The 21,071-nt window shown below is 46.4% G+C and overlaps 2 protein-coding genes across 2 annotated transcripts; one reads left to right on the forward strand and one right to left on the reverse strand.

Moving 5' to 3' along the window:
* The first annotated feature begins 11,177 nt into the window (after positions 1 to 11,177).
* Positions 11,178 to 12,993, forward strand: sod3a (superoxide dismutase 3, extracellular a). The gene is made up of 2 exons (XM_079759037.1): positions 11,178 to 11,284; positions 12,079 to 12,993. Exons 1-2 carry the CDS (start codon positions 11,271 to 11,273, stop codon positions 12,680 to 12,682), a joined length of 618 nt encoding a protein of 205 aa, XP_079615163.1. The 5' UTR covers positions 11,178 to 11,270; the 3' UTR covers positions 12,683 to 12,993.
* A 140-nt stretch (positions 12,994 to 13,133) lies between these two features.
* LOC307091955 (coiled-coil domain-containing protein 149-like) lies at positions 13,134 to 20,925 on the reverse strand. The gene is made up of 12 exons (XM_079758804.1): positions 20,787 to 20,925; positions 20,042 to 20,203; positions 19,290 to 19,322; positions 19,078 to 19,185; positions 18,097 to 18,213; positions 17,377 to 17,549; positions 16,723 to 16,795; positions 16,540 to 16,624; positions 15,878 to 16,025; positions 15,224 to 15,300; positions 14,434 to 14,508; positions 13,134 to 13,803 (listed from the first exon to the last, which is right to left on the reverse strand). Exons 1-12 carry the CDS (start codon positions 20,838 to 20,840, stop codon positions 13,421 to 13,423), a joined length of 1,488 nt encoding a protein of 495 aa, XP_079614930.1. The 5' UTR covers positions 20,841 to 20,925; the 3' UTR covers positions 13,134 to 13,420.
* Positions 20,926 to 21,071: the final 146 nt, after the last annotated feature.

The following is a 21,071-nucleotide window of genomic DNA, read 5'->3' on the forward strand; positions in this document are numbered from 1 at the left end:
ATAAAATAATTGTAAAATATATTTATTATAATAATATATATATATTATACATTACATATATAATTATATACAATTATATATTGTATATAATTCAAATCCTGTTTGACCACCCCTAATGATTTAAAATAACTTGTTTCATTTTTGTGTGTACAAAACCCTTTTCCCGCTCCAATCCTAACATCAAAACTAACGTGTCAGTGTAATCAGTTGACCTGACCCTAGCCGAATGCTGGTCAACACCTTGAGCATTACAAATCCTGTTTCTTTCTTCTTCTTTGCTAATCCTTGATATTCCCTCCTGGCCCTCCAAGACAGTGATTCAAGCCTTGTTTAATGAACACTGTTAATAGGTTGATGTTGAAGGCCTTTAAATACACATCCAAGAATGGGATTGGATAATAAGCACTAGATGTTATCGTTTACAGCCTGACCAGTATTGAGACCTTGTAACTGCATATTTACCCAATAAATATTTATTCCTAACCAGTAATATCGATATGGGCTTTCAGTAATGTTCTTTGGCAACGACTATAAAATAACATATCATTACGTGTTAATATATTGGATCACGTCATAACGTGATCCAATATATTTTTTGAACAATCAGATAGCTCGAAAAATAAAAAAATTGAAAAAATTATATTTGAATTATCTATATTATATATTATCTATATATTATCTATAATTATATCATAAATAATTATATATAATTATATACAATTATATATTGTGTATAATTCAAACCCCGTTTGAATGATCTCCCTTAATGATTTGCGAAACGTTCTTTGGCAATGACTATAAAATAACACATCATGATGATATGTTAAGTATGAGAAAAACCTGACCGTGGTCAGTACATAGTGCCATATGGGAGATTCAGTCTGTTCTAACCAGACTCACTGCAGAACCTTCTACAGAGGATACAGGTCTCGTGTGCATTCATTGGGTTAGCCTATGTATAGAACAATATTAGACACTTTGAAAGGCCTCATAACACCAAGATCATCAAATCTGTGGTTCAGGCAAAATATCAACACCAACCGGAATTAAAAAGTTTGATTGGTTTACGTTAAATATGCAATGCATTAAATTGGTTTTGTTTATAAACCTTTGTTCATACCTTGTTTATAAACTACTGAAAGTCATGTTATTTCCCTCTCCATGTGAGTCAATATTGGCAAACCAATATATCTGGCAGGGCATCATGACATGTCATGACAGATCAATTTTCTATAAAAACTGTAATAAAGCTACAACAACAGATGGGAAGCTGTTGAAATAGATAAAATAAAAAATAAATAATATATAACCTAATTTTCTTTGCTTATGCAAAAGTTATTCTGTGATGTAGTGAAACACTACATTCCTGGTCTAGTCTCGTCTATCAAGCTGCATGGTGCTTTTCTTCTCAAGATGCCTCCAGGAACTGGTGAACATATATAATGTAAATCTTTGCTTCTAAATTCATGTGCATATATTTACTTATGTGTCTGGTTACGTGTGCATATTTTTTGTATGCACATTATATATGTATGTATATTCTTTAGGTTGATCACATTGTACGGTTGTAAGAAGCTTTAAAAGTTGAGTAAACTATTAGGGAGATATTTCATATGAGCAACCAGCTACTCTTAACTATTCTTACCATTTTGATGTAAAATATGTCTATTTAGTCACAGTTTATACATTTCTTGTCTCTTCAGTAAATTTTTTAACTGCAAATCCTGGGTGATTAGCTGTCTATCTTGTTTGAAGTATAGATATATTAAAAACAACATGCAGCATTGCTTGGAATTCAATAGAAACATCAGGTGCTCACTGCTAGATTCCGCACACTTGAATATGATTATTGTTAACAGTGGTGAAATTAGTGGAGAAATAGCGGACTCCTTTACATAGTTTAGATGGTTTTGATTTCACATAATCTCTCTCATCCGTTCCCACACATTCACCCGGATGAATTTGCAATTTGGGAACATATCATTTTTTTGCTGATTCCTTTTCAGGAAGATATCAGGAAATCAACGCATTTTAAAGTTGAAGACTTTTATTTTGAACTTTAAGAAAGTATTGCAAAAGCAGAGCTGGTCTCTAATAAGAATAAACCTTCTAAGGGTAGGCCTTAAATTGTCCCACACACTCCCCCTTTGGGACTTACTTAGTCACATAAATGTGCAAAAGCTTAAATTGCTCTTGATAACATCATCAAGGGGTTTTTTTCCGGACTGCTTGATAAATGATCGGTAATCACACTTGGTTATCAGAAAAACATGCTATTTGTCTCAAATCTTTTATCAAAGGGATTTCAACCTTTGGATCTCTCTCTCCAGAGAAGAAGTAACGTCATATGAATAGAGGGCTCTGTTTATACAGTGCACTCTCAGGCCATCGTTGACTTGCCTTCCCGGAGCGTCCAGGAAATGGTTGGGCTCGCTAGTCACAGGAGGGGTGATGACGAGTTGGCAGATCCCCTCTACCCAGAACGATTCCCATTCCTTTTCCCCTGTCGTGCTACAGTTACAGTTCTCATAGACCCTATGACTGCACCGTAAACCTTTTACCGGGAACCACATCCCTCCAGGGAAGATTATTCTCCCTATCTCGAGACCCTAACTATGTCCGCCTATATTGAGAATGCCCAGTTTAGGGGCGTACTTTCCAACGCCGGGTGCGGTTCGGTTAGGTATGAACAGGTGCAGAACGGTTTGCGTTTCCACCGCCAAAAGTGGGCGGGGTCCGGACTTAGCTATGATTAGTTGTACCTATCTCTCAGTACTCTCAGTAATCCGTTGGGGTAACAAGCGTTCTGAAAATATGCCAACAAGTTCGAGCTACACACGCCGTGTAACGTGAGCGTTTGGCTGAACCCAAGTGCACAGACGGGCGAAGAGCGTGGAACAGTGTCAATCGTTTATTCGGATTCAGGATCGGCAGGCAGGATAGTCAGACAGGCGGGGATCAGGAACCGGCAGAATAGTCAGGCAGGCGGGGGTCAGGAGCAGGCAGGATAGTCAGACAGGCGGGGATCAGGAACCGGCAGAATAGTCAGACAGGCGGGGATCAGGAGCAGGCAGGATAGTCAGACAGGCGAGGATCAGGAGCAGGCAGGATAGGTGGTAGGTCAGGATTCGAATCGCGGGAAAGCACTGTGAAACACAAGAGACAATCTGGCAGGGAATGTTTGGGAGGAAAGGACTGATATAGGGGAAACACAGGTGAAGGTGGTTGGGTTAATTGGGAGTGATCAGGGTGGCAGGCAGGTGAATGGGAAAACCAGGGGCGGATCATGACAGTACCCCCCCGGCAAGGGACGGCTCCAGACGTCCTAAATCGAACAGGGAGGGTGGAGGGGGCCCGGAGGAGGGTTAGAATTCCTCCGAGGCCTCAGAGATTGCGTCCTCCGAAGAGGAGGAGGACGCGACATCGGAGTTCCTTCTCCCCGGCAGGTCAGAGGAACCACTCGCCAGTGGAACTGTAGCGGGCGGGCGGGAGGACGGGGCAGGTTGGTCAGGCCGGGATCGGTGGAAGTCAGAGATAAGACGGGGATCCATGATGAAGCGAGCTGGGATCCAGGAGCACTCCTCCGGACCGTACCCCTCCCAGTCCACCAGATACTGGACCCCACGTCCACGGGAGCGGAGGAGACGCCGGACGGTGAACACCGGACCCCCGTCGACGACCTGAGGGGGAGGAGGGGGCGGAACGGGGGGAGCCAGAGGGCTCTCCTGGACAGGTTTGATCTTGGAGACATGGAAGGTGGGATGGATCCTCATGGAACGAGGGAGCTGAAGGCGTACCACCACAGGGTTTATGACGCGGATTATGGGGAATGGTCCAATGAACTTGGGAGCCAGCTTGCGATTCTCCACCTTGAGAGGTAGGTCACGGGTGGAGAGCCAGACCTTCTGGCCAAGTCGGTAGGCAGGAGCCGGCGTGCGGTGCTTGTTGGCAGCAGAAGCGTGGCGATCTGCAGCCTTGGAGAGAGCAGTGCGCGCCCGGGTCCAGGTGCGTCGACAACGACGGATCAGGGCTTGGGCCGAGGGGCAGGAAGACTCCTTCTCCAGGTCGGGGAATAGGGGTGGCAAGTACCCGTAGGCGCACTGAAAAGGAGAGAGACCGGTGGATGAACAGCTGAGGGTGTTATGCGCATATTCTACCCATACCAGTTGGTCAGACCAGGAGGCCGGGTTACGGTTCACCAGGCATCGAAGGGTGGTCTCCAGGTCCTGATTAACCCTCTCGGTCTGTCCATTTGACTGGGGATGGAAGCCGGAAGATAGTAGCCCCGACTAGGCTGCAGAATTCCCTCCAGAAGGTCGAGGTGAACTGGGGCCCCCGGTCAGAGACGACATCGGTGGGTAACCCATGGAGGCGGAAGACGTGGTGGAGGAGCAGGTCCGCAGTCTCTCTGGCAGAGGGGAGTTTAGTAAGGGCAATGAAATGGGCCAGCTTACTAAACCGATCCACAAGGGTGAGGACGACAGTGTGGCCCTTGGACGCGGGAAGACCGGTCACGAAGTCCAGAGAGATGTGCGACCAGGGACGATGGGGAATGGGCAGGGGGTGCAGGAAGCCGGCAGGGGGGCGGCGAGAGGTCTTACTCTGGTTACACACGGGGCATGCGTTGATGAAGCCCCGGATATCCTCCTCCAGCGACGACCACCAGAAGCGCCGTCGCAGGAAGTCCTGGGTCCGCTGGATGCCGGGATGGCAGGTGAGTCGGGAAGCTTGACCCCACTGGAGCACGTCGGAGCGGAGGGAGGCTGGAACGAACAGGCGGTCAGGGGGACAGGAACTGGGGGCTGGCAGATTAAGGGAGGCGGCCCTTACCTTCTCCTCAATCTCCCAGGTGACAACAGCGACAAGGCAGGAGGCCGGGACAATAGTGGAGGATTCAGCCGTCTCATCAGGGAACTCGGGGAACTGTCGAGAAAGGGCATCTGGTTTAGTGTTCCGAGAGCCAGGGCGATAGGACAGGGTGAAGTTAAACCGGTCGAAAAACAATGACCAGCGGGCCTGTCTGGAGTTTAGTCTCTTGGCGGTTCGGATATACTCCAGGTTTCGGTGGTCAGTCCAAACCAGGAACGGAACCATGGTTCCCTCTAGCCAGTGCCGCCACTCCTCCAGGGCCAGCTTCACCGCCAGAAGCTCCCTGTCTCCAATATCATAATTTCTCTCCGGGGGGGTTAGGCGACGAGAGAAAAAGGCACACGGGTGGATCCTCTGGTCGGAGGATGAACGCTGGGAGAGAATCCCCCCTACTCCCACACCAGATGCTTCCACCTCCACAATGAACTGACGTTCGGGGTCGGGGATCTGGAGGATGGGAGAGGTGGTGAAGCGGGTCTTGAGGGCTTCGAAGGACTCTTGAGCAGCGTCAGACCAACGGAAAGGAACCTTGGGTGAGGTGAGGGCCGAGAGGGGGGAGGCGATGGAGCTGAACCCTCGGATGAAACGCCGATAAAAGTTGGCGAACCCCAGGAAATGCTGCAGCTGCTTGCGTGTCTCCGGGGTAGCCCAGGATGTCACAGCAGAGACCTTGGCCGGATCCATCTGAAGACTGTCCTTAGCAATAATATGCCCTAGGAAGGTGACAGAGGGAGCATGGAACTCGCACTTCTCCGCTTTGACGAACAAGGAGTTGTCCAGGAGGCGACGGAGAACAGAGCGGACGTGGGTGACGTGTTCCACGAGATTGCGGGAGAAAATCAGGATATCATCCAGATAAACAAAGACAAACTTGTCAATCATGTCCCGCAGCAGGTCGTTCACTAGCGCTTGAAAGACTGCCGGGGCATTGGTCAAGCCGAAGGGCATCACGAGGTACTCGTAATGCCCCGTCGGTGTGTTGAAGGCCGTCTTCCACTCGTCTCCCTCTCTGATACGGACCAGGTGGTAGGCGTTCCTCAGGTCGAGTTTGGTGAAGACCGTTGCCCCCTGGAGCAGCTCAAAGGCGGAGGAGAGTAGTGGAAGGGGGTAGCGGTTCTTCACAGTGATGTTGTTCAGACCTCGATAGTCGATACAGGGTCTCAGGGACTTGTCCTTCTTGCCCACGAAGAAGAACCCGGCCCCAGCCGGTGACGAGGAGGGTCGGATGATCCCAGTGGCTAGGGAACTCTGGACATAGTCCACCATGGCACCTTGCTCAGGGATAGAGAGCGAGTACAAGCGTCCCTTGGGGGGTGAAGTACCCGGAAGTAGGTCTATGGCACAGTCGTAGGGACGGTGAGGGGGCAAGGAGGTGGCCCTGGCCTTATTGAAGACCACTCTGAGGTCATGGTAAATGGCAGGGACCCCGGAGACGTCCGAGGCTGGAGCAGGAGCGAGAGCAACAGGATTCGGTGAAGAAATCCTGAGACAGGATTGCTGACAGGTGACTCCCCATTCTCGGATGGAGCAGGTGGACCAGTCGATGTTGGGGTTGTGTCTGCGAAGCCAGGAGTGACCCAAGATGACCGGCTGGTTGGGTGTGGGCAGGAGCATGAACTGAATGGTCTCCCTGTGGCCTCCAGGCAGGAGCATGTACACAGGACTTGTCCGGGAAGTTCCCTCCCCAGCACGTGTCCATCCAGGGCTCTGGCGGAGATCGGCACTGGCAGTCTCTCTGGATGGAGTCCCAGCCGAAGAGCGAGGGACCGATCCATGATGCTCTCGTCTGCCCCTGAATCGACAAATGCGGTTATGGGATGGGAACCGGAGGGCAACAGGAGCTCACCAGAGAGAGTGGGTCTCGTGGAAGAGGCAGAGTCAGAGATGGAGCTCACCAGTATGCCTCTGGTTACTGGTGAGCTCTGGCTTTTACCGGGCAATGATCGGCGATGTGTCCAGGCAGGCCACAGTACAGACAGAGGTTCAGCCTCCGTCTTCTCTCTTTCTCCTCCGGGGAAAGATGGGTGCGACCCAGCTGCATTGGCTCCAGACTCCCCATTCTCAGGGAAGCGGTTGGGGTCTGCGACAGGAAGGCAGAGGTTGCTGGGAACAATGGGCGAACAGGGCTGCATGGCGGAACCTCAGAACACCTCTACCTCCTGCGAGCCTGGATTCGGAGGTCGAGGCGGGTAGCAAGCTCGATCAGAGCTTCCAGTGATGATGGCGGGTCGTAGGCAACCAGCTCATCCTTGATGTACCCAGCCAGTCCTTGTAGGAAGACATCGCGGAGAGCGGCCGGGTTCCAATCACAACTGGGGGCCCTGGTGCGGAAGTCGATGGCGTAGTCCGAAACTGAACGACGTCCCTGGGACAGGGCTAACAACTCCCGCCCAGCCTCGGCTCCCAGAGAACCGGTTCCGAAGACTCTCCTGAGCTCTTCGGCAAAGGAGTGGAAGGAGCGGCAGGCGGAGGTACCTCTCTGCCATTCAGCGGTGCCCCAAAGATGCGCCCGTCCGGAGAGATGATTTACGGCGTAAGCCACCCGGGCTTCTTCGGAGGCGAAAGTGAGTGGCTGAAGGGAGAAGAGAATTGTGCAATTGCACAGGAAGGCGTTGCAGGTGGTAGGATCACCATCATAGCGTTCGGGGACTCCTACACTAGGCTCACGGAGTAGAGGAGCCGGAGTCTCGGTCGCCGCTGGGACAGGAGGTGAAGCGGTGGCGCCGGTCTGGACGTTCGCCAATTCCTGGCGGATTCGCATCAGGTCTTGCTGTCCCTGAGCCGTGACGTCCATCATCTGCTGTAGCGCGCTCTCCATCCGGGAGATGCGGTCGTCCATCTGGGCTGGGTCCATTGTTGGCCAGATTGTTCTGTAACGTGAGCGTTTGGCTGAACCCAAGTGCACAGACGGGCGAAGAGCGTGGAACAGTGTCAATCGTTTATTCGGATTCAGGATCGGCAGGCAGGATAGTCAGACAGGCGGGGATCAGGAGCAGGCAGGGTAGTCGGACAGGCGGGGATCAGGAACCGGCAGAATAGTCAGACAGGCGGGGGTCATGAGCAGGCAGGATAGTCAGACAGGCTGGGATCAGGAACCGGCAGAATAGTCAGACAGGCGGGGATCAGGAGCAGGCAGGATAGTCAGACAGGCGAGGATCAGGAGCAGGCAGGATAGTCAGACAGGCGAGGATCAGAGAGCAGGCAGGATAGGTGGTAGGTCAGGATTCGAATCGCGGGAAAGCACTGTAAAACACAAGAGACAATCTGGCAGGGAATGTTTGGGAGGAAAGGACTGATATAGGGGAAACACAGGTGAAGGTGGTTGGGTTAATTGGGAGTGATCAGGGTGGCAGGCAGGTGAATGGGAAAACCAGGGGCGGATCATGACACGCCGTCCATTGATTGGTCGACAGAATCGTGACTTCCGGGTGACAGGGGGATGACAAACACAATACCCGCAAGGTATTTCTGGACAACGGCGAAAGCTTAGTTTATTGAAGTAAATATTGCACAAAAGTTTGCTGCTCTTCTTGGACGTCCTAGATTAATGCTCTTTGTTCAATGTGTGCGTTCTTCTTTTTCATTGGATCTGTTAGCAGGCTACACTATGTCGGGCTGCTATGAGGTCACGATGCTCACATAGCTGCCGCGGCTATCGCCATCCGGCTTAAACACCGCCCTAAGGGTACTGTCGGCGGTGGAAACGCGAGCCGTAAGGGCTCATTCACACTACCTTGGTCCGTCGACGGATCTCATTGACATTGCATGGGACGCACCCGAAATGGATTGTGGGTCCATCAATCCTTTCAGCTCTGTGGCCTGCATCACAAAGTTGTGAAATGTTCAACTTTTCAGGATGCATGGGGCTTTTTTGATGTATCCATGTGTTTTCCCGGGTTGTATTACAAAGACGATTTCATTGGACAGTGTACTAGCTTATATTTGCTTAATGCAATCGGATTGGCCGATGGATCAGTCGCTGCCTGAAAAGTTGAACATTTCGCAACTTTTGACGCAGGCCACGGAGCCAAAAGGACAGACAGACCAACAATGCATTTTGCGAGCGCCCCATGCAAAGTCAATAGGATCCGTCGACGGACGGAGGTAGTGTGAACGAGGCCTGCTGCGCCTAACCTCACCTACACTACCGGAATTAATCGCACTGGCCCTAACCGCACCGCCCGGTGGCAACGTACCATTTATTCCCTTGGCTCCCTTACTCCTGCTGAAACTTCACCAATGTTTGTTCCATGAATTAAGCAAGAATGTGGTCCTCTGTTGGACCTATTGTTAAGGTAATTTCTATTTTCTCGTGGAAAGTCTGTGTTTTTGTTCTAGGCGGTTCAGCAGTATACACCCTGAGGATTTTACCAGCGAAAGGTCAACATGCCTGTTAAATCCAACACTTCCCTTAACCGACCAAAAATTAGCAACACATTCTTTACTCAAATACAGGAACATTATAATTTTGCATGGCTGATATAAATTCCCCTCTGGTTGTGTATTAGCATTTATACAGGCTCATGTGCAAAACAAAGGTATTATACCTGACCAATCATATTACATTTTAGCCTAATTAATATCATTTATCAACATTTCTCTTTGTATTACTCTTATAATTTTCATATGAGTGTTGCAGTTCATCATCATGACTGAGAAATGTTAGCATAAGTTAGTAATTGTCAGACATAATTGTTATTATAATAGAAATCAATTATATTAAAGACTATCTCGTTTTTTTACCCTCATTTTTCATCTGAAGTCTGATTTCAGTCCCCTCTGGTGTAGTCCAGCCTTCTGACTATAGGGCTTACCTCCGTTAAAGGGTAATTCCGGTGTAAAATGGATTTGGGATATGCTTTGTATGATAATGATATAAAACGAGGCATTGAGAACTTTGTAAGTGTACATATTGTTTATTAAAAAGGACATTTTATACACACAATACCATCAGTAGATCACCCGTCAACGCCATTTTGTTTTTAAGACTCGATAGGTAGATTGACGAACACAGAGATTGTGACATTCGTCAGCAACACGCAAACTCTGTGTTTGCCAATCTACTTATCGAGTCTTAAAAACAAAATGGCGTCGACGGGTGATCTACTGATGGTATTGTGTGTATAAAATGACATTTTTAATAAACAATCTGTACACTTACAAAGTTCTCAATGCCTCGTTTTATATGTTAAGACCCTTATTATGCTACCAAATAAGTGTCGGGGTACTTTTAGCCTTTTAAGTGGTTTAAAATAGCGATTTAGTTTTTACCATAACTAGTGCCCCCATCGTTCCAAGGTTATAGCGTTTTGATAGAATCGGCTAAAAACAGCCAAGTGAAGAAAGCGTCTATATGCGGGTTTTGTGCTCCAAAACGAACGTTTCAACTCGTTATCATACAAAACATATCCCAAATCCATTTTACACCGGAATTACCCTTTAACCCAGTAGTCCTAACAGACACAAGAAGAGAGGCTCGCACACAGACTCCCATGCCTTTTTCATCTTCTATTTTCTTTATTTTCCCAACCCACAGTATCTTCATTGTAGATAACAGGAATTAAAAAAATGGATCTTTGTTAATTTAATACTGAATGTTCTTACTTATTTATTCTATTTTTCAGGTATTGGTCTCTAAATTAGTAGCTCTAAAGGATATTATAACCATGATTTTTTTTATGTCTATTACTCTCGTAATCTCGTGTTGTTTGTATTGCGACTTTACTAACAATACAAACAATTATAATGATTTGTAAACCAGATGAGACCAAGTCTCAAATGAACTAAGGTGGATGAGGTGTAGATCAAACCTTGCACACACACACACACACACACACACACACACACACACACACACACACACACGCACACACGCGCGCACGCACAATTTGGGTACCTAAAGGGATGTATAAATGTAAATGCAATCAATTATTATATCATTCAGTGCAAACCCTCGGGAAACGTATTCATTCCGAAGGCGGTCACTATAATTCAACAGAAATGTATAGATTGTTACGAAGTTACATTTTATTCATTGTTAAGCATTGCATGGCTAATTCACAATGGCAAACAGGCAGAGTACACCTGTCTAAAGAAGTAATTCCTTGGTTATTTGTATTTTCAAAGATAAAGACCTGTACATTGAGTAAGATAAGGTGCCCAATTGCATAAAAAAAGCGTATTATATATGTTTTTCATTATAAAACATTCCGAAGGGGTCGGTACAACCCCCCTTCAGAAGTCCTGGCAAGCTCCGAATGTCCTCAAAACTAGGAGCGCCCCTGGCCACGCCCACCGACTGGATTGAACAAGAAGGATCGATGGACCCATGACGGACAGTCTAACTTCAGACACACAACGGGCACACTCCGATCAAACTTTTGTTTTCACGCTTTTTAATCATGTTTCAAAACAGGTAGGTCTACCTCGACTAAATCGCCCTTTGCCAATCGCATTATTTGATGACTTTTTCAAAAGAAAACCACTAACCTATCCACATCTCTTCTTATGAAATGTTTATAGTTGTGTAATGATGGATTATAGGCTGGGCAGTGTGCTACAGTTTATTAAGTGGCTTTTCTTCCAGAACATGGTGGCCTTGTTAACTATTAACAAAGTAAAAACTAAACGATTGCTTCATTTTATTTTATTTTATCCAAAACGCGTCCATATAAGTAGGCTACAACATAAAAAGACGAAGATGAAAGAACGAGTTTTACATGTTATTTTAATTTTCTTTCAGGATGCGAGCATATTATTTTGTTTGATTTCGTTGTTGTGGTCGATTATCGATTGAATTGTTTCATTCAGATGTGTTGGTATTTAGCAGGGCCGTAGCACTAAATTCTGGGCTCTGATACAAGAGGTGCTGATGCCCCCCCCCCCCCCCCGAAATCCCCCTACCAGCCCCCTGGGCAGAATTGTTGGGGGGGGGGAACAATTGTTGACCCGGGGGAGAGAACAATTGTTGAGGGGGGGGGGAGGGGTAATTATATTTTCTACAGACGTAATTATATATATTTTTTTTTTATTCCCATGGGCCCCCCTCTGCCGTGGGCCACCCCACAACTGTGTAGCTTATACCCGCAGTCCAGCGGCCCTGGTATTTAGTGGTGAAACAGGCATTGCTGCATTATAACACATACACGTTATAACCCTGTTGTGAAAACCTCGAAAGGAGGACTGATCGTGGTTTTGTTTGTATTCCAGGTCAAAGTGGCCCGCTCTGTGCATCAGCCTGTTGGTCTCCTTGGCAGAAGCCAGGGGTCAGGATTGCGAGGACGCTGGTGTTCTGCCAGAGGTCCTCCAATTCAACAACACCCTGTACGCAGCGTGCAGAATGAAGCCGAGCAGCGGGCTCGCCGCTAACCTCGATCGGGTCTACGGCCACGTGCTCTTTAAGCAGGAGTATCCGGACGGAACCTTGAACGTTCACTTTATCATCCGCGGCTTTCCGATGGGCCCTTCGAACCCCAGAGCCATTCACGTCCATCAGTTTGGAGACATCAACGCTGGATGCGCCTCCACCGGTCCCCACTACAACCCGGACGGGGTGTCCCACCCCGGCCACCCAGGGGACTTCGGTAACTTTGCTGTCGAAGACGGAAAGATCATGGAATTGAAGGAATACGTCAAGGCCACCCTGTTTGGACCTCAGTCGGTCATCGGCAGGGGCGTGGTGCTGCACCTGAAGGCGGATGACATGGGCAACGGCGGCAACGCTGAGAGTCTTCTCAACGGGAACGCCGGTACCAGGCTGGCGTGCTGCGTGATAGGGCTCTCTTCAGATGCCCTCTGGAACAAGTACCTTTGATTTTGTCATTTGATGAACCATTGATGACATGATTGGTGACACCATTGATTAGATCATTGGCGTACTGATTACATAAAGATATACCATTGGTTACATCGTTTGACGAACCGATGGCATATTTAAGTGTACCATGGATGACATCATTTGATGACCCGTTAAAAACATATTTTGATGTACCACGGATGCCATCATATCATGTACCATTGATTGCATAATTTGGGCTAACATTTTTGACAGCATTTGCTGAACCATTGATTGCTTAATTTGGTGTAAAATTCATAATTTGATGTACCAATGATGACATCTGAATACAGACCGTATACGACTCAGTTATCAAGGTATTTTATTAACATAATAAAGTGCATTATGTGGCCTGGACTACATGTATATTCAACATTTTAAATGACTAAATGATAAATATATTAATATTTCGTCCATTTGGTGGTTTATTTACAGATATTCACACACTGTGTAATATAGTTTGGTCTGCATCGGAGTTTGCTGCTGATTGACATTGAAAACACATTTTTGACACAACACACACATTCTGCCGACGGGACACATTCTCCGCTTGGGTGGAAAAAAGGTATACAAATATCCATGTCAATATGCATCAACATCTGACCATGACTCCAGAACCGCGGGGGCCCTACTTTATGGGGCCTTTCTTCATTCATATTTATCTCCTGAGCCTCGTCCCCCAGGCTCCAGGTAACACTGCATCTAGGACCAGATGGCTTAGGACTGTTTCTCCTCCTTCTGGGGGGAACCGGGGTTCTCGGGCAGTTCCTCCGAAGACCCGGAACCTGCCTCCTGTACGATGGGGGAGTCGTTTCCATGGTGACCAGGTGAAGCCACAGACTCTGTGGGGTCACATGACAGCTGCTGGTGGTTGGCGTTCTCGCCGTCGTCTTGGTCGTTCGGACCCTCTTTGGAGTCGGGGGTTCCGGCCGTCGCTCCGCTGCCGGCCGGGCGCTCCGTCCCGGGCCCAGGGGTCTCCGTGGAGTCGGGTGATGGCGACGGTGGGGCTCTTTGCGATTGGTCAGGATCGCTCAAGCCGGATGTTGATTGGTCCTCGTGGATGGGGGTGTTCTGCTGCGTCAGGGCTGACTTGCCCTCGCCTGGGAATGTAAAACGACACTTTGACCTTTTTTTTTGTTTCAGGCAGGCTGACAAAAGCCCCATTATGAGGCAGCGCCGTCCAGCCAGGTAGAAAAAGTTCTCAGATATCGACATGCTATCAAATAATGCTGAGCGTTGTGAGGCCCATCAATCTCCCAGACTAAATGTCCAACAATCCAAACTCAGTTTACGGGGCCCTGTGCTCTTTAGAATCAATTAGAAATATCTCTAAAGATGGAACCCGCTACGTTGATTCTAGATCCTAGTTTGGGATTAGGCTCTATAGCCTCATCCTCTGTATCAAAGAAAGCCCACACTACACCACATACCACACTCGTTTCCTCTCTCTAGAATTTAAGTGCTGCCCAGTGAACTCACAAAGCTCAGCCAAACACAAACACTGTGTCTGAGTGAACCATTAGTGAAACAGACAACCTGACTTAATACAAGGTAATGCTGTCTTCAGGTTCCGTTGGGCATCCTGGGCCACACAGCCTCACCTATTTATATGACAGAGAAACCCAGTACGTCAAAGCCATCTGCTGCTGCTTAGATCCGCCATTGGAGTTAGTTGCAGCACAGCCCATGTGACCTAGAGGGAGCTAATCAGCGAATTTCAGAATGCTTACCGTCCGGGCTGTGTTGGCGTGGCAGGACTACTACTGTCTGTGGGGGGCCGTCTGGAGTGGTGCTCCCTCTTCCCTCTGTACCAAGAACACCCACAAAACGTATTTCACTAAAACACTGCAATACCGCCACTGCCATGCAAGAATGGGCGCCATGAAGATGATGAGAATTACATAACAATTGAATTCAGTTTAAGATTTCAGATTTGAGTTTTTTCAGCAGGCATTGGAGAAATTTTGGAGATGGAGAAAAAAAAAAGGTAGTGACATAGAGTTAAAGGTTGGATCAACCACAATAGACGTACTTCCGCATAATCCCAGGGAAACATTATAGGTCAGGCCTCCAAGCAGCAGGAAGAGTGAGGAAAAAGAGAAGATGAAAGGAAGAACAGATTCAATTTCTCTCAGATTATTGAGCCATTGGAAAGATTGGCAGTTGCGATTGAAAAATAGAGACCGCAATGCAATGTGTCGCAAGGGAGATTGATATGTGAGTGTGCGTGTACTAGATATTCTCTCTAGGAAGCCCAAGAATGAGTTATCCCCAAAATGGGTGAAATTAACCAACTAACTAGTTACTACTTCACTCAACTAAACCGATTTAAAAGACAGGCCAATCTGTGTTTATGACGCAATGGAAGAAGATATAAGCCGTTACTTTCTGTAGAGGCTAACAGAATCTACTTTGGGTTTTCTATGCGAGTGGACGTCTGCCATTCTCTTTGAGCATGCTGGATAAAGTACAATGTTTGCTGTGCTCTTCATGGCTCGGTCAGGGTGTCAGTGTGTCTACCTGGCAGGCTCCACAGTCCAGACACTTCCAGGGTTTTTAACTTCTTCTCCAGCGCTGCCACGCGGTTTCCCAGGATTCTGAACACGTGGGTGGGAAAGGACTTTGTAAAACACAAACAGGACCTTTGCTTTGCTCTCGTGGGTGATTTCACATCAAAAAATAATTCCATAACACTTACAAACACTAAATGTGAAGACACATCTTTGGAGTGTGTGTGTGTGGATGATGGCTGGTTGAGGCAGCCTCACCTGTCCCAAGTCAGACTGATTGGACTCGGCGCTGGGTGAGGCTTCCACATGTTGTCCTTTAAGAAATCAATGTGGTTCAACAGGTTAACCAGCCACCACCGCACACACTCTCATCTCTGACATGGCAGCACGTTACACCTCCCGCTCTGCCTCACTATACTCAACCACTATACTAACCCCAATCTCAATAAACCGCTTCCCACCCCAATCACCACCCGGCAGCCTTGGTCTGGAGGAAGCCAATAAAAGCCACCTAGGTGGAGCGCGGCGTGCATCAACCGACATTGTTACATCTTTTTCTCTTTCCTCTGTTCGGGCCTGCTTAAACACTTGTTATGGCTGTTAGGTAATGTTTTGTATTTGAACTTTAACTACTAACTAATAGGATGGTGATGCGTTGCTGTACTTGTTGGTCTGGCGCTGGTGCTGGATCACCATGTTCTTCTCGTGGATGGTCTCCAGCAGGGCCGTGGCCAGAGACTTGAGGTCCGAGATGGACTGGTGAGTCAGCGGGAGACTGCAGCCGTTCTCCTCAGACAGCAACAGCTCCTGGACTGTACACACGGAAACCAACCCGCACGTTAACCCACAAATCACAATGAACAGAAGGGGAATCCTTAGTAGAAATATGTAGAGGGAAGGACAATGTAGCAGCTAGGGTGTTGGCTAGACTTCCAGCCAAAAGGCCCTGGGTTTGATTACCCAATAGCCACGGTCTATGCAGTTCTTACGATGCCTATACTATGCACTGTCGGCATCGTTGTGCAAGATGCCTAACCCCTACATGCATCTAAAAATGCTTTTATCCAAATGTTGCTTTGGATAAAAGCATCTGCTTTTAAATATACAAACAAATACATAATACAATACATATCTGGATATCCTCAATTTGCCGAGTTGTAAATCCAATATAACAAAACAAGGTTCATTGCTTTGGATAAAGTAAGGTATTTAGACCAAAACCCATATTTTCTTCATGAGAATTTGAATCCTTGCATGGAATGCATATTTTCTATAAAGCTGTTCATCAACCATAGAGTACAAAGATGTGAACTTTGTTGGCTTCACCTTGTTTGGCAGACAGCACGCCCGTGAGTGCCGTGCTGTTGGGTTTACCGCTAAACTTGCAGTTCTTTCTGCTCTCCAGCGCGTTCTGAAATGGAGGGATTGTTTATTAGTCATGAGTGCCTTTTCTGTTTGCGGTTCATTTCATATGCCATTCATCAAACCTGTCAGTTGATATCTACTCACCTTGTACTTCATTAAATTAGACTTGAGGATGTTGACCTCCTCTTGGAGATGGCCAAAGCGTTCATGTAAATACCTGGGAGACAGCAGTAGGTTACATTGTTAGTTGGTTGGCCAACAGGATAGGCATCTTGCTCAAGAATGCTTCTCAATGTAGCTTTCACCTGAATATACCGTACTTACTATACCACGTGTGATGTCACTCGTGGATATATTTTTAGAGGGTTAAGTCAATTTCTGATTTGTTTTTCTGGTGGGTGAAATCTTTTTCCAAAAAAATACTACATGAGCAAGGAGATTCAATAGTCTTCAGAAAAAGAAAGAAAATGTCTGCGCCTGTGGAAAGTTAAGATATCAAATCAGTTTTTCTGAAATAGATTGCCTATCGATGTTCAAAGATTAACAAAAGCACGCAGAGAAGCCTTTATCTCAGATTAAAAACATGACTTTGCTTTATATCTAACCAGTTTCTGCGAGAGCGAAGAGAGCAGCACTGTTACTCTGATTGGCTGGAGTATTTTCAACAACACAAGGCGGCGGCCATATTTGGAAATCAAAGCAGCCCAGCTGACACCAGACTGATGTGCAAATGTGCACATCAGCCAAATAGGAGATTTTTGTGAATAGGTGTCCTTCAAAAGGAGACCCCTGACCCACCGGTTCTCCATGCAGAGGGCGTCCACGTCCAGCAGGCGGATGTGGTCATTGCCCAGGATCTGGTTCATCTCCAGGTTGAGGCGGTGGGCCTTCTCCTGGAACACGCTGCGCTCAGAGCTGATGTCCTGCAGTTCGTCCGTCAGAGACCTCACGCTGTGCTCCAGCAGCTCGTTCTGCCACACACACACACACACACACACACACACACACACACACACACACACACACACACACACACACACACACACACACACACACACACACACACAATTTATTGTTTTAATGCGTTAAGCACCTTAGGTTCGTCCCCGACAATAAAAGGTGCTATATAACATTTATTATTACTATTATTATTATGAATATGTAAGAGTACTTATGTAACTCTAACGTATGTAACTAAAGGATCTGAATTGGAAACTTTAGAGATAGCAGGAGTAAATATCTGCAATTTATAACACTAAATTTGTTCAGTATTCACATTTATAATCAATACATTTCGCTATCAACCATTAGGTTAATTGGTTATTAATGATTTATTAAATATACACCCAGTAATAACCAGGACCAGTTATCAATGAGACTACGAATGCAGTCTCGGGTATATTCATAAATAAAGGCCTTACAATAACGACACTATAAGTGACGGACCGACCCACAAAGTCGACTCAGAGTACCAGAGTTTAGAGCCTCAGCCCAGGCCCTGCGTCCCCTGTCTCCTACCTGCTCCCTGGCTCGCTCCAGCTGCTTGACCAGGTCCTCCCTTTCGTGGGCGGGGAAGTGTCTGGCCCCCACCTCCTCGTCCCCCAGCCTCTGTCTGGTGATGGTCATCCGAAGGAGCTGCACAGAGACACCCACGGGCTGAGTAACATCTTTCAGTTCACAATGACAACTTCGGTCTAAAGTGATGGAGCACGGTGGAGCGCAAATATATAAAAAGAAAGCAAGACTTTATGTCTTTAAAGCCGTCTATACCATAAAAAGATTTTGTTATTTTCAAGAAACATGTTTATAAAATATGAGCTATGAGCTGTATGAGTGTATAGTTGTTATAACTATTTCCTGTTATTCAGCATAACTCTCCCTATCCTTTTCTAGAGTGGCCAAATTCAGTTCTTGACTTTCTGATTCTAACAGACCATCTGTCGAATATAATTAACATTTATAGAGTCTTTCTTTATTCTTTGTTACACCTCACTTCCCTTACTAGGTAGTAACTATCCCTAAAACAGCAAAATGCAATAACTTTCCCTGTCCATTTAGAAAAAAAAACCACACAAAACACAGAATGACAGCAGGTCCGTTGGTAAAACATACAACCAGTGTGTTGTGAGTACTACACCACAAGAAATCCACCATGAATGGAGCCCCTGTTATTGGAAAGTAATCAAAGTCGGGTTTGGTGATGTGACCAAGTTTGCCTACCAATAGTTTGCTTATACAAAGATGCACAGAGTGATTTACTCCCCTAATACCAAAGTTACCAACAATGATTTGATATATTGATCCCATGTATATTTGCATTGTTTTTTATCTACCGTTCCACAAGGCTTGAGTGTATTTTTTTTGAGTTGTAGCGCATTGATTGTTTGTTGAATGTTATTGAAAATGATTGCCCACCCTTGGATATTGATCCAAAGTACTCGATCCAAACAGGATTGAGTACTGAACAATGCAGCGGTAGAAGTAAGACCAGAAGCATACCTTGTTGTCCCCTTTGGCCTCCGCTAAACGCTGCGTCACTTCCTTCACTTCCTCCGACAGCTGCTTGTTGCTTTCTTTGGAGTCCCTCAGCAGTTGTGACAAGTTGACCTGGAGTGGGAAAAACACAGTCAGCCTTTCAGAACAGTTTGAAGCTGGATCATAGCGTCAACGTTTATCCCTTCTGCATTAATCAAACAAAGAACTCTAAATACCTGATTTCTTTTTTCTGGAGGCAAATCGCCATCCTATTCAAACGGAAAATATACAGAAAAACCGTCTGTTAAAAGTTCTAAACAGGATCTTTAATTATCCCTATATAGATTAATATTGACTACTCATGTTTCAGATTCTTTGATCGAAACTATCCTACAATAACACATTGAAGGGCCACTGGTCTGGGTGATAAAATTATCTCTTGTGGGTTCACTAAAACACCTGTTTCCAGGGTAATTTGTTAAAATCCCTTTGGTTTGACAATTCAGCCTCAGAGCATTTAACCTGTACAAACGTACAACAGCAACTTAGCGATTTCATATTTTGTAAAGTACTCTATTGCGGTGCAATGTTATGTTTTCCCAAACTCTGTCCTGTCTGCCACAATTATTTTCCATCAAACAAAATGCTATATTGCTTGTTTTCACATTTGTGGCAGGCGAGCTCACGCTAAATGCTCTTCGGTTGAATCTGTACAAAATAGTTCCTTTTATAAATTATATTAGTAACGGATGTTTTACTGCAGCCAGAAGAAACAAGGAGGGATTTGATCACCCTACCGGTATGGTCTTTTAAAGAGCATTTAAGGGTTAGGGCGGTATGCTCAAGGTTTACTACAGCTGGACTATGAACAATGGGGTTCAAACCCACAACGTCTTGGATGGGAATCAACCAATGACAGGCTGCTCTGCTACCATTACTTTAAAAGCAAAAACACCAGTCACAAAACTGGAATATCTAATGTGCTTACAATAAGTTCTCTGTACTTCTTCTTGAGTCCCTGGTGCCGCTCTCTGAGCTGATTGGCCATCAGCTTGTACTGGTCCCTCTCCTGCTGGCACGTGTCCAGCTCCTTGGACAGGATCAGCAGAGCCTCCTTCTTGCTATCCAACTTGCGCTTGCAGACCACAAACTGTATTTTAAAACAGTGATGATGGGTGATGATGATGATGATGATGGTATAGAAGGTGCATCATGGCATTAAAGCAGGGAAACGACGCTTCATAGTGTCTGAAGTTGTATTGAGTTGTCTAAATGTCTAAAAGCGTGCATTTCGACATGTGTCCCTTTATTGACTTTAGCAGGTCGCTTATTGTAGGCCATCAAGGCCAGATACACTGTGTACCAAACTAATAGGTACACACAGCACCGTTGACATTGGAAGGGCACGGATTAAGCCTGGTAGCGAAAAAAAGGTGCTAGCACGCAAATAGATCTCAATGAAATACGTTTCCTCAGCATTGACAGCTAATTTGTTCAACGAAAAGAAAGGTAAATAATCGAAACGTTATCATTGTAAAATAATCGCATTAACGTCGCATGTGTCCTCGTCGTATCATTTTAGAAAGAAATACTCGCCTATACTGCAGTCGACAGGGGGGATCACTTGTAGAATCTCAAATGGACAGTATCGATCAGCACTGACGCGGTGGTGAAATTATCATAAAAACATGACAGCTGCTGGCCGCAGCATCTTTACAGTCGTCGTAGCTCACCTCGTTCACCATCCCCTGCCAGTCACTCTCGCTTCGTCTGCTTGTATCCACCATTTTTCGTTAACCCTACGATGGTCTAAACTTAAAGCAGCGGCCACCTTCCAGAAAACGACATTACAGATCGCTTTTACCAGCTTAAAGCATTTATCGCTCAGGACGTCAGGGATCTCCAGCGGTCTACCTCACTTCCGCCTATGCCATCGTTACGTCACGTCGCGAATTCTGAATTAAAATGTGTAAAGAAACACTGTGAACAGATATGAATACATATATATGTATTATAAG

The sequence above is a fragment of the Pollachius pollachius genome (assembly GCF_949987615.1).
Source record: "Pollachius pollachius genome assembly, chromosome: 2".
In the NCBI taxonomy this organism is placed as follows: Eukaryota; Metazoa; Chordata; class Actinopteri; order Gadiformes; family Gadidae; genus Pollachius; species Pollachius pollachius.

Bases quoted from the DNA above. Each gene is read 5' to 3' on its own strand.
- LOC307091955 (XM_079758804.1), bottom strand. From the start codon at position 20,840: ATGGTGGATACAAGCAGACGAAGCGAGAGTGACTGGCAGGGGATGGTG. The intron at 20,204-20,786 runs GTGAGCTACGAC...TTTAAAATACAG, and splicing joins GGCAGGGGATGGTGAACGAG to TTTGTGGTCTGCAAGCGCAA. The intron at 19,323-20,041 runs GTAAGCACATTA...CCGTTTGAATAG, and splicing joins AGAAGTACAGAGAACTTATT to GATGGCGATTTGCCTCCAGA.